Source organism: Orbicella franksi, chromosome 1 (genome assembly GCF_964199315.1).
Source record: "Orbicella franksi chromosome 1, jaOrbFran1.1, whole genome shotgun sequence".
Lineage (NCBI taxonomy): Eukaryota > Metazoa > Cnidaria > Anthozoa > Scleractinia > Merulinidae > Orbicella > Orbicella franksi.
In genome coordinates this window covers 15,053,416-15,070,534 of record NC_138145.1, presented here as the reverse complement: position 1 = coordinate 15,070,534, position 17,119 = coordinate 15,053,416, and the positions used below count along the sequence as shown (strand labels likewise).

At 37.6% G+C, this 17,119-nt stretch overlaps 2 protein-coding genes across 2 annotated transcripts in view; one reads left to right on the top strand and one right to left on the bottom strand.

The window, feature by feature from the left end:
• Window positions 1-1,866: 1,866 nt before the first annotated feature.
• Window positions 1,867-4,693, top strand: LOC145481156 (uncharacterized). The gene is made up of 2 exons (XM_081459612.1): window positions 1,867-1,961; window positions 2,773-4,693. Exons 1-2 carry the CDS (start codon window positions 1,867-1,869, stop codon window positions 4,211-4,213), a joined length of 1,536 nt encoding a protein of 511 aa, XP_081315738.1. The 3' UTR covers window positions 4,214-4,693.
• Window positions 4,694-4,710: 17 nt separating this feature from the next.
• The window catches only part of LOC145476414 (E3 ubiquitin-protein ligase rnf213-alpha-like), a 72,995-nt gene continuing 60,586 nt past the window's right edge, over window positions 4,711-17,119 (bottom strand). Inside the window, exons 74-79 of the mRNA XM_081455380.1 lie at window positions 16,828-17,035; window positions 7,667-7,741; window positions 7,008-7,208; window positions 6,608-6,697; window positions 5,888-6,057; window positions 4,711-5,483 (exon numbers count right to left, since the gene is read on the bottom strand). Coding sequence (XP_081311506.1) covers window positions 5,339-5,483; window positions 5,888-6,057; window positions 6,608-6,697; window positions 7,008-7,208; window positions 7,667-7,741; window positions 16,828-17,035 — 889 coding nt within the window. The 3' untranslated portion in view covers window positions 4,711-5,338. The remainder of the gene's footprint in view (window positions 5,484-5,887; window positions 6,058-6,607; window positions 6,698-7,007; window positions 7,209-7,666; window positions 7,742-16,827; window positions 17,036-17,119) is intronic.

The window sequence follows — 17,119 nt, the reverse complement described above, 5'->3', positions numbered from 1 at the left end:
AAATTTCGCAAGAATTATCTGAAATCAAAAGTTAACAAATAATAATAATAATAATAATAATAATAATAATAACGAACATTTATACAGGATAGCCCTTCGGTGCAAGAGTACTGTTATCAAAGAAGTCCTGTCTAAATAACATAATATAAGGATAAAAACTAAAATAAGTTAAGAATGACTTCGTAAATTATTAACTGCACTATACATAACAAGGCCATAATTAACATGACCGAGAGATTGAATTTCGTTGGGTTCGTACGGATATATCTCAAGGAAATGTAGCTCCCGTATTATTAATTAATTCACAAAAGAGAGGGCTATATCGACAAACCGGAGAATGCCTGTCGAAACACCTCAAGATCCTAATACGAAAGGGTTTTCATGAAATTACTCCTCAGGGCAGGTGTGCAAAGATGACCCGAACTGACACAGGCAGAAGTGATCATTTGGTGTAGTACAGAGCAGTTTTCAATCGTGTTCAAAAACCAAAACCAAAGTAATCACCTGTATGATTATTAATGCAGTGACAAAGGATATACAGGCAATCCAATTAACCAATAAAAATTAGAACCACATACATTTAGCTGACACACTGGATGGAAAAAAGTGTATGAGCGAGTCGCGATTGCTTTTATTCCTGATTGGTTGCGAAAGTGGCGCGAGATTTTTAAACCAATCACAGAGGGTAGAAATGCAAAGCCAAAGCAAATGGAAATTACTTTCGACACTCAAGTGAAAAGCGCTCTAAAAACTTAAGCTACCCCGGGTCGAAGGTTGCTTTAAATCTCAGCCCCATACAACACTAATTACCGAGAGTGAGGTCTTTAGACCTTGCCGAATCGGCCGAGCGATAGCGAGGTCAAGTTTGAGATTTTCCCGTAAAGACCGAACGTTCGAAGTTAATAAGTTGTTTATTATATGACTTTTTGCTTTGTTTCTGCAGGCCAGTCATCGGCTTGTGGGCATTACGGGAGAATATTGCCCTACAATTAGCCAATCAGAGCGCGCGTTATATCGGCTACAAGAACAAGCTATTTAATAAATACATGGTACAGATCTAGACTAGTGCATTTACGTTTCAATAACATAAATACGCCTCTTGGGGGTAGCTGTGAGCTAGGAATGCTCATGACAGTTGCTCTTAAAACAAGCAACTTTTCTTTTGATTTTCGTTCTTAGCTTTACGTTCTCTCGTATTTCTTCTAGCTGTTTTCAGCACTACTGCATTTTTACGTTGAAATTTAGCAAATAATGTTCTAGATTCGTTGTTTTCATATGGCACCGATTAGCGGTCGTTTTTTTCTTTTAAAAATCTGTAATATTTTAAGGCGCGTGCACCACCGTGAAAATCTATAGGCTGTTCTAGGCGCTCGGTCAGTGGGGACGATCGAAAAAGCGGGCGGGGAACAAGCGAGGTCTGGTAGAGAAAAGGAGAGAGCGAGTTTCCGCTAAAACAGCTCTTCGTATTCCCTGTGTAAATTAACCGCTATAGCGAATTTGGAAAAATGCGTTTCAGCGTTTAATTTGAATCAGTCTAAATTTTCAGTGCACAACGGACTAATCGTAGTTTTGATTGGCCTACTGTTTGAAAATTTAGACTCGCACTGAACAGTACTACTTGTTAAGAGTGTAACTAACCATAGTTACCACCAGTCAGCGTGTATTGTTGATGCCATCAGTGACATCAGTGGACGTATTGTTCAAACTACCTGAACATTGTATGTAGTTAATAATTTAACGCAGAATTGATTTGCTTATGATTAAGTGTTATCCCATTGAATAGTTGTGGTAAATAATAGCTTACTGTGATTGGGAAACGTCTTTAAAATAATTGAAGTTTTGTCAAACTAAATGATCCGTAACCAAATGGGAATGGTGTGGATATTATTTCTCGCTTTGGGAGTGGTTTATCCGTATTCTGAAGCCACTCCAGAGGAAGCGGAAAAGCCAAAATCGACTGGGTAAGTTTTATTTTATCTTCGATAATGTAAAGTGAGCAGTTTGAGGTAACATCTTCTTCATGGCCAGATTTCGACACGACCTGTCTTCCAAGAATTGTTTTTTTTTTTTTTATATTACCTACTCATGCTGTCCAGTGTATAATAGCATAACATAGCGATGACAACGTTGTGCAAACATTTTCACCCGTTTTCTTTAGAATTGAAACTAAACCCAGCGACATTTTATCCCCCTGTGCTAAATCCAAACCATAATTTTGGATGAAAAGCATTTAATGAACGCGGTAAATGAGCTAATGGATGTGACCTTGACCTTTTCTGTTACATCCACTACACCGCTCTGTGTTTTTAGACAAAACAATTTTTGATTCGGCAACCGAAACTGAGGAAAGTAACCCTTTCATCGGCAAGAATAAATAGGGCGCCAAGATTCAACGGCATGTACACACTAGCAAGCGTGTAGGCAGTTATATGTCAATGTTTGTTCTGTTGGACCAAAGTCTGAGTTGTTCTTAGTTTATACTGGCTACTTTCATTTTGTCATAAAATCCTACACAGAATACAGCTTACGCCTAAAGAACGCGTACGCAAGTCACATAAGTAGACGGAGTAACGCGTTGGTTATCGGTGTCCTTTGTTTCGACTAAGTCCTGCTAGAGCCCTTACAGACTCCATTATGGCACGCAAAGGAAAAAAAGTGTAGCTGAATGCAACGGTCGTATAATGCTGTTTAAAAAGAATTCTATACGTATACCCCTAAATTGCGCCTTTTATTTTACCGCCAATATACTCTTGCTTTAACCTTTTTTTAAAGGGGCTTCTACCCTGCATTTCCCCAAACGGAGTGGCTCAATCAAGAACCTTTTGAATTTTGGCAAGACCGAGACCTTTACCGAAATATCAACGATCTGAATGTAAGAGAGGAAGACATTGTTAAAGCAACTTACTTGAATGACAAAGAGTCTTGCAGAGTCACTACACTGATGAACAAAGTGATGAGAGCTGAGCCAATCAAAATGATTGTGATTGGTGGATCTAACTCGGCGGGAGGAGGAATTGCAGATCATAAGCGCTTGTTTCATCAACTCTTCTCTCAATGGTGGAGCCAGGTTACCCGCTCACAGCTGACAGTGGAAAATCTATCACTTGGAGGTACAGGGAGTGACTTCTTTACGTTTTGTTTGCAAAATTTTATATCGAAGAATGATGAACCGGATATTGTGCTAATCGAGTTGTCAGTCAACGATTATGGATTCTCGCACGGCAAAACTGCTCAACCGATGGAACTGTTGACTAGAAGAGTACTGTCGCTTTCATCGTCTCCACTAGTTTTGTACGTAAGTTTGGTTGATCTGGTCAAAAAAAGCCAATCCTTGAGCAGCATTAAAAATCCGCGTTGCCATAACCTGGAAGACCTGGGACAGCGTGAACTTGCGTCATATTATGGCATTACATTGCTCAGCTGGCGCGATATACTATGTCCAAGAACTGAAGAGAATCGCGTTCGAAAGTCTTACATACGACCGGGAATGGTCAATAGAGATCATTTGCATATTGATGTGAAAGGGCATGCCCAAGTGGCTCTGATGATAATCCGGTACTTCCAGAGTGCCCTACAGAGAACAGGACAACCGTATTGTTCAAACTCTGCGTTGAAGCGGCCTTTGTTTGCTGACAGTTCGATATTGGTGACAAAGCCACTTTGCTGGGCTGTGACAAACCCAGGCTGGGGAAAGTTAACTGTGCATCAATCTTTCAAAGTTAAGGTTCAGAGGAAACTTGGCTTTAGCGAGATTCCACTAGATAGTACTAAAGCAAAAATGGCACTCGGTTCTGACCTACGGACAGATGCGTTTGGGGGCTGGGTGTCTTCTAAACCAGGTAGTTTTATAGAATACTCGTTTCAGGTTCCATCAAAGAAATGGTCAGTGGGGATCGTGCTGCGCCGAATGAGGCAAAACGCAGGACAAGTACAAATGTGGCTTGACAAAAACAAAAAAGATGCTGTGGCAATAACTGGAGAAGCGTTCGGTAGCGTTCATTTTCAAACGCGTATTTATTTCGTGACCTCAGATGTTTCTCCTGGTCATCATACCATTAGCTTGGAAACAAAAGGCCAGAAGACCATTTCTCTCTTAATAAACGGCATCGTTTTAGGCCCTGCGGGTATCAAAGGATTCCAAGGATATAAGCCCACTGGAACTTTAGAAAAAGTTTGGAGTTCCGAGGACTATAAAAAGTTCAAATTAAGTTAAATCAGTATGAAATATGTCGTCAAGAACGCACACAGTTGTCCTAGTTACCGTGATTCCTTTTTATGCATGAAACAAGATTACCGGCTCAATTCTAATTGGTCGATGTACGAGTAATTAATCTTAAATTTTGCTCTGTAGGAGAACTTTACATTTGTTATATTGGTCTTTTTATGTTTCGTAAACTTGACCGGTTCTCTTTTGAATTGCATGAGGTTTTTTTTTCTTGAGACAACGAATTGTCTTGAAGTGTTAAACGTGCTTACGTATTGGAACGCAAATGTTACGTATAAAATCCCTTTAGAGATACCTACGCAAACTAGGTTTGCGGCCGGCACAAATTCATTTTCAAATGTTGGACCTTGCGTACCCTGAAAGTATTTCAAGCAAGAATGTAACAAAGACTCTAAACATATTAACTTTATGGGGCGTTCATTTAACAGGTACAAACACCACAATATCAAAGAGGAATATATAACTTGTCAAGTTTTGAAGAGTCAGTAACACTGAGTCACTTTGTATGATATGTTGGAACAAGCTACTCTCATTCGAAAAGTAATAAAACGTTACACACTGCATATGATTATTTTCTTTTTCTACAACTTGATGGGACTGGTCCATATATGTTTAATTCTTTAACTTTTGTGGTTAAATGTTAGACACAACTTGACCAAGCTTTAGTTCTCCTTGCTATTCATAACTTGACCATGTGTTAGTCCACGTTATACATGTATATCACGGTTTAGAGAAAAAGAACTTATTGTCCATTACAAAGCTATTGATATTTACCCTATCACGATAAAATCAAAACACAAAAACAAAAACGAAAAGGTAGAACTTCGTTCTTTCCTTTCCTCTCGACTCAACAGCTGCGTTTAAGTATATGGTTTTCATGGGCACTTTGTCATTTAAAAGTCTCATATCCATTTAAGAAAAAAAGCTGAAATGTACCTGCTACTATTTCTATTTAACTCTTCGCACGTCGAGCTTCCATTTATAGTTAGACTAGAGGCTTTGAAAGGTTCCTAAACGAAATTATAATGAAAAACCTAAATCATTATGCTACCAGTAATTCAATTCATATTTTAATTAAACACAATTCGTGACGTTCTGAGACTGCAGTGATCTTTAAGACATCATAGACCTCCTTCGTCCTTGGTCTCTTTCACGAGCTTCCAGTGCAAGCTGCCAAGCATAGATCACGTGTTTTACGCAGACATCTTCAGGAATTCTCTCCTCATACTGCAGCTTGCCATCCAAGTACTCGCCAAGTCTGCAGTAAGAATATACAGTACATTTGGATATTGCTCTTTCAAATGTTACACAGAATTATTCGATGTCAAATAAGGCAAACTCGCGATTTTTGAATAACTCATACCAACGTGTAATATAGTCCGTATATTTGGGGATATATTGATTTATGCTTTCGATGTCAAAAACATCAATCTAACTTTTAGATAAAAGACTCCAAGTCATCCTGCGACCCGCAAGAAGACATTTACTGGCTAATGATGTAAAAACTACATTTTACGTTTGGAAGAAGAGAAAAAATGGTTGCCACGCCATTCATGAGCTTTCATTTCTGCAACATGTGGCTTACATTTTTCTCACTTTCTTTAGTTAAACCCTCAAATCTGCATTGATCTGTGACTTCACGAAGTTAAAAATACACTTTACCCCATGTCTCCAGTTTGTTCGTCTTCTTGAGGTAGCCATAAACTGATGACTTCAACCACTTTACTTAAAAACAACTCGATGTCAATTTTTTTCAGCGCTGCACTGAAATGTGTCATTACGGCACGCGGCATTTCTGTTTTAAAAATGTCAGGGACTTCTTCAAAGGGGTCCTGAGAATAGAGACAATCATCAGTCAAAATGAGCACGGTTCAAAATCTCATATTTTATGGTAGCAAAATATATTCATCCCCAAAAATACATTATAACTTGCCAAAATCTTACGGAATATGCTTCGCAAAAATGAAACAACTTTTATTGACCGTTGTAGAAAATATACTGGCTATTGTTGGCTATTCACTCTTTAATGGTTCAACTGACTGGCAAGGCGGCGAAAGCTTGAGAAAAAAATTCATGTAAACGAGGGTTGTTGTGAATTTTCAGGAAATTGACCGTAATCATCGTTAAAGTTGTACAGTTGACACTCTTTAATACGGATCGAACATCAAAGGGGCGAAGTCTATATTCGTGTTATGGCGGTGTCTGTATGTAATATTGAGGTAGAGATTATATGAATTTTGGACCAAGAGAACTGTTCGTATTATAACGGTGTCTGCTATAAGAAGGTAGAGATTATGTGAATTCTCGTTTCTCTAGGACCAAGTGAGCTGTTCTCATTTTAGAGGTGTTTGTATTATAGAGGTTCGAATAATTCTTTCCTACCCGCCCATTTTTTAGCAACAAATCTGCTCGCACAATAGCAAGTGTGGACCACAGATCCAGGATGTTATTTAAGCTGCAAGATTGCTGGACCTGAAAGAAATAATCGAATATAAAACAAGAATAACCACAACAGAGAAAAAGATGAAGTAAAGCGGGGGAATATCATATGCGGCATACTGGCAGTACTGTTCACAAGGGGTTTATGTTACATTTTAAATTAATTGGTCTGTGCAGGTTGTTGATAACAAAGTTTATACATGAGACGACTTGATTTTCTGAGCATTGATATTTTTATAGAAATTATCGATATATCGATACCTTCTCCATTCACACTATATGCTAATGAGCTAGGTAACAAGTAAAAACCGAGTCAGCAAGGATTCACCCGTTCGTTACCTACCTTCTTGCCTTTTAAACTCGACTTTCCTTCACTTAGTAAAAGGACAGTTTTGAGGTAATCGCTGATTTTCATCTCTGGATTACCACCAGCTGTAGACAGAAAACCAATAGCCATTTCCAGCATTGAAAGTAAATCAGAGACGTCCCTGAGATCCTTCAAATCGGACAAAATCTGGGTCCGAATGTGCCCTTGAATGGGTTCCTTGAAGAAGGAGAAAGAAAATGCCACATTTGGGTTAGATTTTGAAATGCAGAGAATGTACATGTAACTGTATACTGCATGGCCCAAACAAGCACTTGAAGTTTAGTTCACCGAAAGTCACATAACAATAACAATGTATGTGGGCTTTTCATTTTGGGCTCTTGTACGACCCGTCCATGTTAAAAAATCAGCCGAGTTGAGGCATCCAAAACAAAGAAACTCAAGCTTGACTGGTTCGGAATTTCTTGCTCCAGCAGATTGCTGCATTTTTTGGCGTCCAAGCACACCTGGTTTTGAACCATGGGACCAGGTTGTGCACAGGTTCAGTTAAAAATCACTACAGGAAACATACGTACGTATATTTCATTTCAAGAATGAAAGGTTAAGATGGGGAAAGGTTATGGATGTTACGAAAAGAACTGCTTCAGAATCTGTTGCCAGGTACAAATTGTGCTCACCTGTGGAATCCTGGTTCTCAACTGGTCAAAGGAGAAATCATCACGAGCATCCTCACGAAACACAAAATCATCCAGCTAAAAAAAACGTAAAAGGAATTCTTCTCAGCAGAAATCAGTCACTGTTAGAGTTACTGTTCGAAAATCGCATTCTTTGCAAAGACGAATGAAATTCATGCAGCAAAAGAATGAAGAAGATAAGCCACCTCGGACTGTTTGGATAGTAAACTCAAGTGCCAGGTATTCTAGTGCTTGAATATACAAAATCCGTGTATTAAACTTGTTTCACTGAGATATACATGTACAAGGAAGCGAACGGTCCAGCGTTTGCTACTACCCGAAGTGACATGACAAAAAAAAGGGCAGTTATGCAACATTATGGTTGCCCTGACAAGTCCATAAACAATAGCAACAAAAAGAAGTAACTAATGAGGCAAATCAAAGAAAGTTATATATGTATATATATACATATATATATACATATACATAAAAGAAAAGAATTTCACTCCAGAAACAGAATTTGTTATAATTAACTTTCTTTTGTGTAAATCTGCGTTCGCGCCATAAGGCAGTTCAAAGGCCCTTCCTCGGATTTTGTCAGCTTTTTGGGTGTTAGGTATGCTCAAAGGCCCTGCCTGGGATCTTATTACAGCTTATTGTTTAAGGGCCCCTCCAAGGATTTTGTTGTTTGTCAACCCTTTAATGCTCCAAAGGCCTCGATTTGGGATTTTGTTATTTACCCTGTCCAGCGTAAACGTAGGTTTCTTTTTTTTTTTTTTTTTTTTTTTTTTTTTCAACTGCCTATCTTTGCAAACTATTTTTCCTGTTTACTGCATTGCAAGAGTCCGTTTTATCTATATTAACTCTTTTAGTTTTTAGGTTGAATTTAACCTAGTTCTGCAATTATCACGCTCTATAATGTAATTTATGCACAGTATTGTATTCTTTTCGTTTGGTCTATTAATTATCACCCTGTATGACGCAATTTATAGTACAGCATTGTATTTCTCGTTTTGCATTTTCTTCCTGTATTGTATTAATCACGATGTATTAATAGCACAATATTGTATTTTTCATTTCGTTACGTAATCTCCCACACTGTAACCGTATTTAAACTTAGTTTTCGTCCTTTTTCTCTTGTAACTGATGAAGGTCTAAGACCGAAACGTTTTTCTATTAAATTTTTAACTTTTTAACTTTTTTTACCGTCAGAAGTTGTCCGTCCTTACTTTATCAAACGTTTTTAAATTCATTTTTGCGGTGAGGCTTGGACTGTGAATCTCCATTGATCCTCCTGACGCAGTGGCATTCTTTGTTGGCTTGAGGCATTTTATAACCGTTTTTTATACATACATACATACATACATATATATATATATATATATATATATATATATATATATGTATATATATGTATATGTATATATATATGTATATGTATATATATATATATGTATATGTATATATATATATGTATATATATATATATGTATATATATATGTATATATAAAAAACGTTTGATAAAGCAAGGACGGACAACTTCTGACGGTAAAAAAAGTTAAAAAGTTAAAAATTTAATAGAAAAACGTTTCGGTCTTAGACCTTCATCAGTTACAAGAGAAAAAGGACGAAAACTAAGTTTAAATACGGTTACAGTGTGGGAGATTACGTAACGAAATGAAAAATACAATATTGTGCTATTAATACAACGTGATTAATACAATACAGGAAGAAAATGCAAAACGAGAAATACAATGCTGTACTATAAATTGCGTCATACAGGGTGATAATTAATAGACCAAACGAAAAGAATACAATACTGTGCATGAATTACATTATAAAGCGTGATAATTGCAGGACTAGGTTAAATTCAACCTAAAAACTAAAAGAGTTAAAATAGATGAAACGGACTCTTGCAATGCGGTAAATATAACGGGAAAAATAGTTTGCAAAGATAAGCAGTTGAAAAAAAAACAAGAAAAGAAACCTACGTTTACGCTGGACAGGGTTAATAACAAAATCCCAAATCGAGGCCTTTGGAGCATTAAAGGGTTGACAAACAACAAAATCCTTGGAGGGGCCCTTAAACAATAAGCTGTAATAAGATCCCAGGCAGGGCCTTTGAGCATACCTAACACCCAAAAAGCTGACAAAATCCAAGGAAGGGCCTTTGAACTGCCTTATGGCGCGAACGCAGATTTACACAAGAGAAAGTTAGTCATAACAAATTCTGTTTTTGGAGTGAAATTCTTTTCTTTTATTTAAGCCATGGGGAGCCAAAGAGAACAGTTGAGCACTCCAATAAGCCTCTTTCGTAATTAAAAACCTATCGATCTCGTCTGAGTCATTAGGGGCCTGCACCTGATCAATGCATTGGAGTTCAAAATCATCCAAGGAGTGTGGAATTTTATTGAAATGTACTGCTACCTCACAAGTGGTTTTGTTTGTGAGCATAGCAGACTTGTGGTTACGAAACCTAACCCGAAAATCGGTGGTAGTTGATCCTATGTACTGTAAACGACATTTCTTGCAGGAAACTAAATAGATCACGTTTTTAGAATCACAAGAAAGCCTTGAATGAATGGTGTATTTTCTGCCCGTTTTAAAACTTAGAAATGATTTAGATTCAACAAAGAAATTTCGACAGAGATCGCATCTATTTCTTTCACATTTAAATTTTCACATTTTTTCACATTTCGCCAAAGGCGCAGATTGCCAAACCCCGTCAATACAGAGCATCTACACCAGCTAGACCCCGTTAACCTTTCTAGTCTGCCTATTGGATCAGATCAGGTTAACTTGCTCCGGAAGGGACCTTCCTTTTGCCCCACGCCCAAAGATATCAACTGGCAGAGCGTGTATGACGATTTGGAGATCTTTGAAGCCCGATTACGGACGGCAGCTTTCTTTATGGATACCAATCCTGATGACGACCTTCCAACCCCTAGCCATCTACCTCGTGTTCCGAAAGAAAAGAAATGGAGACCTCCTACGTCCAGGTACCCTGAACTTGAACTTTTTTTAGCTAATGTAAGGCGTGATCTTATCAATCCTGAGAACATTAAACAACCTAGAGATAATCTTTCACGAAAAGAACGTGTTGCCCTTAAGGAACTTAGAAACTCTAATGTAGTGATTCGGATACAGGACAAAGGTTCCCGTTTTGTTTTAATTGATGATAAAGAGTACGAAGAAAAAATGCTTGGTCAGCTCAACAATCAGCTGCACTACAAATCTTTGCAATCAGGTCCTACCTCGAAGCATTTAGCGTTAGTAAGTAGTTGGTGTTCCAAATGGCTTGGAAAGGGTGAGATTTCCCCCGAAATAGCTAAGTGGGTTTTAAATAAGGAAGCGAAACCAGGAGTTGCCTTTTGGAACATTAAAACGCACAAAACGGGCAACCCGTTAAGACTCATTACCTCTTGTTGTGGTACGGCAATTGAGAACTTGTCGGCCTTTACCGAATTCTATTTGCAACCACTTGCTCGTAAATTACCATCATTTATTAAGGACACCACGGATTTGCTTAACAAAATAGGAGATCTTAACACGAGTGGCCCTTTTCCAACTGGCACCTTACTGGTTTCGTGGGATGTGGTTTCAATGTTCCCCAACATCGATAACAAACTTGGTCTTACTGCAGTTAGGAAAGCTTTGAATGCTAGGGAAAACAAAATTCCGTCTACATCTTGCATATTAGAAGCCGTAAAAATCTGTTTGGAAAGCAACCATTCTGTTTTTAAGGAGAATTTCTTTCTTCAGATTCATGGCATGGCCATGGGTCCAAAAAATGCATGTAGTTATGCCGATCTAGCCATGGGTGAAATTGATCTTAAAGCTAAGTTTTCCGGTCCGATAAAGCCGTCCTTGTGGTGGCGTTATCGTGACGATGTCTTTGATCTTTGGCAGCAAGGCCTTCCTGCCTTACATCAATTTACTGATTACATTAATTCTCTATACCCTACTATTAAATTCGAGTTAGTTTTTTCTGAACGTGAGCTTCACGTACTTGATCTTACTTTACATCTTGTGGATGGGTTTATTAGAACTGATGTTTATTCTAAACCTACAGATAGTCATTTATATCTTCCACCTTCTAGCTGCCATCCCAAGCATGTCTTCAAGGCTATTCCTTTTGGAGTAGCGACTAGATTGAAGAGAAATTGCTCTGAAGAAACTTTCCTTGCCGAGAGAACAGTTGAGTACAAGGGTTATCTTGTTAATCAGGGTTATCCCTCCAAATTAGTTGACGATCAATTCTCCAAAGCCTCCACCATTTCTAGGAATGATTTACTACGGCAACGCGGAAAACAATCGAAGAAATTATTTCCATTTGTTCTCACATTTAATCCTAATTTGCCTAATGTGAGTAGCATAATTAGAAAGCATTTGTTGATTTTGCAATCCAACCCCAAATTGAAAGAACTTTTCCCTCAAGGCTCTATCATACCATCTTTTCGTAGAACAAAAAACCTGAAAGAATTATTAGCACCATCTCGTTTTAAAACCGCCGATGAGGGACAAACAATTCAGCCAAACAATGGCTGCTTTAAATGTGAAAGAAATAGATGCGATCTCTGTCGAAATTGCTTTGTTGAATCTAAATCATTTCTAAGTTTTAAAACGGGCAGAAAATACACCATTCATTCAAGGCTTTCTTGTGATTCTAAAAACATGATCTATTTAGTTTCCTGCAAGAAATGTCGTTTACAGTACATAGGATCAACTACCACCGATTTTCGGGTTAGGTTTCGTAACCACAAGTCTGCTATGCTCACAAACAAAACCACTTGTGAGGTAGCAGTACATTTCAATAAAATTCCACACTCCTTGGATGATTTTGAACTCCAATGCATTGATCAGGTGCAGGCCCCTAATGACTCAGACGAGATCGATAGGTTTTTAATTACGAAAGAGGCTTATTGGAGTGCTCAACTGTTCTCTTTGGCTCCCCATGGCTTAAATAAAAGAAAAGAATTTCACTCCAAAAACAGAATTTGTTATAATTAACTTTCTCTTGTGTAAATCTGCGTTCGCGCCATAAGGCAGTTCAAAGGCCCTTCCTTGGATTTTGTCAGCTTTTTGGGTGTTAGGTATGCTCAAAGGCCCTGCCTGGGATCTTATTACAGCTTATTGTTTAAGGGCCCCTCCAAGGATTTTGTTGTTTGTCAACCCTTTAATGCTCCAAAGGCCTCGATTTGGGATTTTGTTATTTACCCTGTCCAGCGTAAACGTAGGTTTCCTTTTTTTTTCAATTGCTTATCTTTGCAAACTATTTTTCCTGTTATATTTACCGCATTGCAAGAGTCCGTTTTATCTATATTAACTCTTTTAGTTTTTAGGTTGAATTTAACCTAGTTCTGCAATTATCACGCTCTATAATGTAATTTATGCACAGTATTGTATTCTTTTCGTTTGGTCTATTAATTATCACCCTGTATGACGCAATTTATAGTACAGCATTGTGTTTCTCGTTTTGCATTTTCTTCCTGTATTGTATTAATCACGATGTATTAATAGCACAATATTGTATTTTTCATTTCGTTACGTAATCTCCCACACTGTAACCGTATTTAAACTTAGTTTTCGTCCTTTTTCTCTTGTAACTGATGAAGGTCTAAGACCGAAACGTTTTTCTATTAAATTTTTAACTTTTTAACTTTTTTTACCGTCAGAAGTTGTCCGTCCTTGCTTTATCAAACGTTTTTAAATTCATTTTTGCGGTGAGGTTTGGACTGTGAATCTTCATTGATCCTCCTGACGCAGTGGCATTCTTTGTTGGCTTGAAGCATTTTTATAACCGTTTTTTATATATATATGTATATAGATAGATAGATAGATAGATAGATAGATAGATAGATAGATAGATAGATAGATAGATAGATAGATAGATAGATAGATAGATAGATAGATAGATAGATAGATAGATAGATAGATAGATAGATAGATAGATAGATAGATAGATAGATAGATAGATAGATAGATAGATAGATAGATAGATAGATAGATAGATAGATAGATAGATAGATAGATAGATAGATAGATAGATAGATAGATAGATAGATAGATAGATAGATAGATAGATAGATAGATAGATAGATAGATAGATAGATAGATAGATAGATAGATAGATAGATAGATATGTTATTTGCCGGCTGGGAGGTCCGTATAGTGAAAAGCTGCGACCGAGGTCTTGAAAATACTGCCCGAAGCCGCAGGTCTAAGGCAGCATTTTCAAGCCCGAGGTCACAGTTTTTCACTATACGGACCGACCCTCAGCCGGAAAACAACATGTTTATTTTTTTTGCTGCATGCAGTAAATTGGTTTTAATTCCAAATTAAATGGGTTTGTTTACACAACTTTCTCATTGAATCGGCTTAGGTGCCCTCTACTAACGATTTCTAAAAAATGTTCGCAACGAGCGAGTAACTCAGATAGTAGACAAAGAATGTTGTATTAAAGAACAGATTTATTTCAAACTACTTCATGTTAGTTGCATTTATTTCACCAGTTACGTTCTCCAAAATTCTTTTTTCCGGCGTGAAATTGCGTGCAAAGTTTGAAGTTTTACTACAAAAAACAATTTTTGTCAAATCGTTGCTATTTAATAAAAACACTTGAAATCAGACTTTTCTACCGTAAATTGAATAGCAGAAAGCGATTAAATTCGTTAAGTGTATTCCACAGAAATTCTCTTAAATACAGAAACGATCAGAGACGTAAACTCGACTGAAATTAACTCATTTCAGTATTTGAAATTTTACGGCGAGAGAAACACAGGACCAAGCTACAACCAAACGACTCTCAATGAACTTCTACTTACAGTGACTTTCCTTACCATTTAAAAGTGAATAGAGATAAAATAGTGTTGATTAATTGTCGATAGAAGCGTAAAAACGGCAAAAAGATTGACGATGACCACTAATTTTTCGGAGCAAGATTTCGGAGCGGTCCGTAATCGGGGTCCGGATGGGAAAGTCGACCGATCAGATTCTAGGATTTAGGATTCCGGACCGCTATAGAAAAACATAGGCACGCAAGGCGTGCAAGAGTTATTTTTTTTGTGAACTATAAGTCTCGGAGATAGGCACATTCATGGAACTGTTTACAGTAATGATTTGGTTGATTTGACAAGTTTTTTTGGTTGCGATGTACAGCAAGAAAGAAACTGGGAGTTTATGATGTACATAAGATGTTACATCGGTAATGGTAAGATAACTAAATAGTAAGCCATAAAATGTTTGACTGAACAAACTACAGTAATCTGACACGTCTCCAGATTAATGTAGAGACCATCTTATTTTCTAACAGGCAATTTTATTCGTTCTTTGATACAACCCACACTGTGATTGGTCTGACACGCGCACATGCATAACTCCCTCACTCACCGATCACGTAGCCCTTCCCCCCCGGGGGGGGGGGAACTCCCTTATATGGGCTATATAGGTCTGTGCGGCCCCAAAGGGTATGGTTTTTCAGCCGTTTTGGTCATAAATAGGGTATCGATTTTAGCTGATTTTGGCCATTTTGGTCATAAATAGGGTACGGTTTTTGCACTCTAGCCTTGATATGGGTATGCTTTAAGAAGAAGCCACTTTTTCATCATTATCGAAAAGAAAATCAACAAAAGCCCTTCACAAATTTATACGTTTACGGTAATTTAACATTGGTTTGAACTAGGGAGCTAATTATAACGCAGTTCTGAAACAGGGTTTTGATTTGAGGGTCAGGTCGTAAATAGGGTTTCGAATTTTTGGTCAGGTCATAAATAGGGTAAGGAATATCGCAGATTTTGGTCATAAACAGGGTAAGGGTTTTGGGAAGCGGGCCGCACACCCCCGACCAATTTTTCTGGGAGTACCCCCTCGGGAGCCCTTCCAGCCCCCAAGAGGAATTTTTGCTCAAAAATACTCAAGTTAAGAGAACTTTTCGCATTTTATACGAGTAGTAAGTTTACTCTTTTTACACAACACAACGCAACAACACTACTTCACCGAAAATTTAAAGAAAGAGAAAAAGACCTCTCTGACACGTTGAAAGTCTGATTTAATTAAATTGCACTTTAACTTGGTGCCACACAGTCTTCAAAGAACATTTGAACAGTTTTCATACTTTTTACCTTTAAAAATATCGGACTGAAAAGAATGTCATAAAATGCTCATCAAATAAAAATATTAAACTGCTACTGCAGAGACGTAAAAACACTCTAGAAAGGAAAGCTTCTTTTTTGTTTAATATCCTGGGAACAATAGCCGATAACTTGTAAGCTCTAATTGAATTTACTCCCATATGAAAAACAAAAGTGTCGAGTTACCATTTGTAACTAAAAATAGCAAACATCTCGTGGGAACAAGTGGCGACGATTCGTCAGCTCTAATTGAATTTACTACCTTGTGAAAAACAAGAGTGTCAAATTACCCATTGTAACTAAAAAATAAAAATATCTCGTCATATTTGCATGCAATAAGAACAAAGCAATCGTTACCTGCACTTACTATTGTAAACGTTAGAGCTGCTTCAAATCTAAATAGTCTCGTCTCCTCTAAAACATGTCCTAAGAACTAAAAGCGACGATTCGTGACCGTGCTCTAATTGAATTAACTCCTTGTGAAAAACAAAATTATCAAGTTACCCTTTGTAATTAAAAAGGAAAATATCTCGTGCCATTTGCCTACTACTCATGAACTGCTTCAAAACTCAAGACTCATCTCGTTCATAACTAGCCACCATTTCACTGAAAATTATGCACTCTAAAACAGCCCAATGTACGTATGTAACCGTCACACTCTCCTCCAAACCGGACTAAAAATCACAAACCGACAACATACACGTCACTCTTTATTTTTCAATTACCAAAGTCCTTGTGTTTATACTTACCTTGTGTTTCTCACGTACCATTTACCTTTACAACAAGAAATTTGATTGGCTGTTCATAGTAGATCCAATCTGATTGGTGTGACATACATACATCTCTCACTCACTCACTCACTCACTCACTCATTCACTCACTCACTCACCCATTGACCCGTCCATAACATACCCGACGCGCCGACTAAGAGGTATTTTTTTTACAAAAAAATAACTCAAAAACAAGGTAATATATCTTAAGCTCATCGTTTGGTTTCTGCTGATGTATCTATACCTAATTATAATAACACTTACCTTAAAATCCACCAGTGGTCTTCTCCTAATAAACCTGTCAATAATCTGCTTTTCAAGCGTTTCCCAGTTGTATTGCAATTGCGTTTCCTTTCCCACCTCTAATGAGTAGGAGCAGTTGGCCAGCATCACAGGCAGCAAGTCTTTTTCAGAGTCAAACGCTATCAGCTGCGACATCGACACTTCAGAGAGTGGAATCTTGTCGGCAGTCCTTTGATTTAGGTAAATATATCGATTCAAAATTTAATAATGTATCATCTGAGTGAAAAACAAATATACCTGTTGGGGAGAGAGG

Coding starts and splice junctions, on each gene's coding strand:
- LOC145481156 (XM_081459612.1), top strand. CDS start 1,867: ATGGGAATGGTGTGGATATTATTTCTCGCTTTGGGAGTGGTTTATCCG. Junction 1,962..2,772: donor GAAAAGCCAAAATCGACTGG/GTAAGTTTTATT, acceptor CTTTTTTTAAAG/GGGCTTCTACCCTGCATTTC.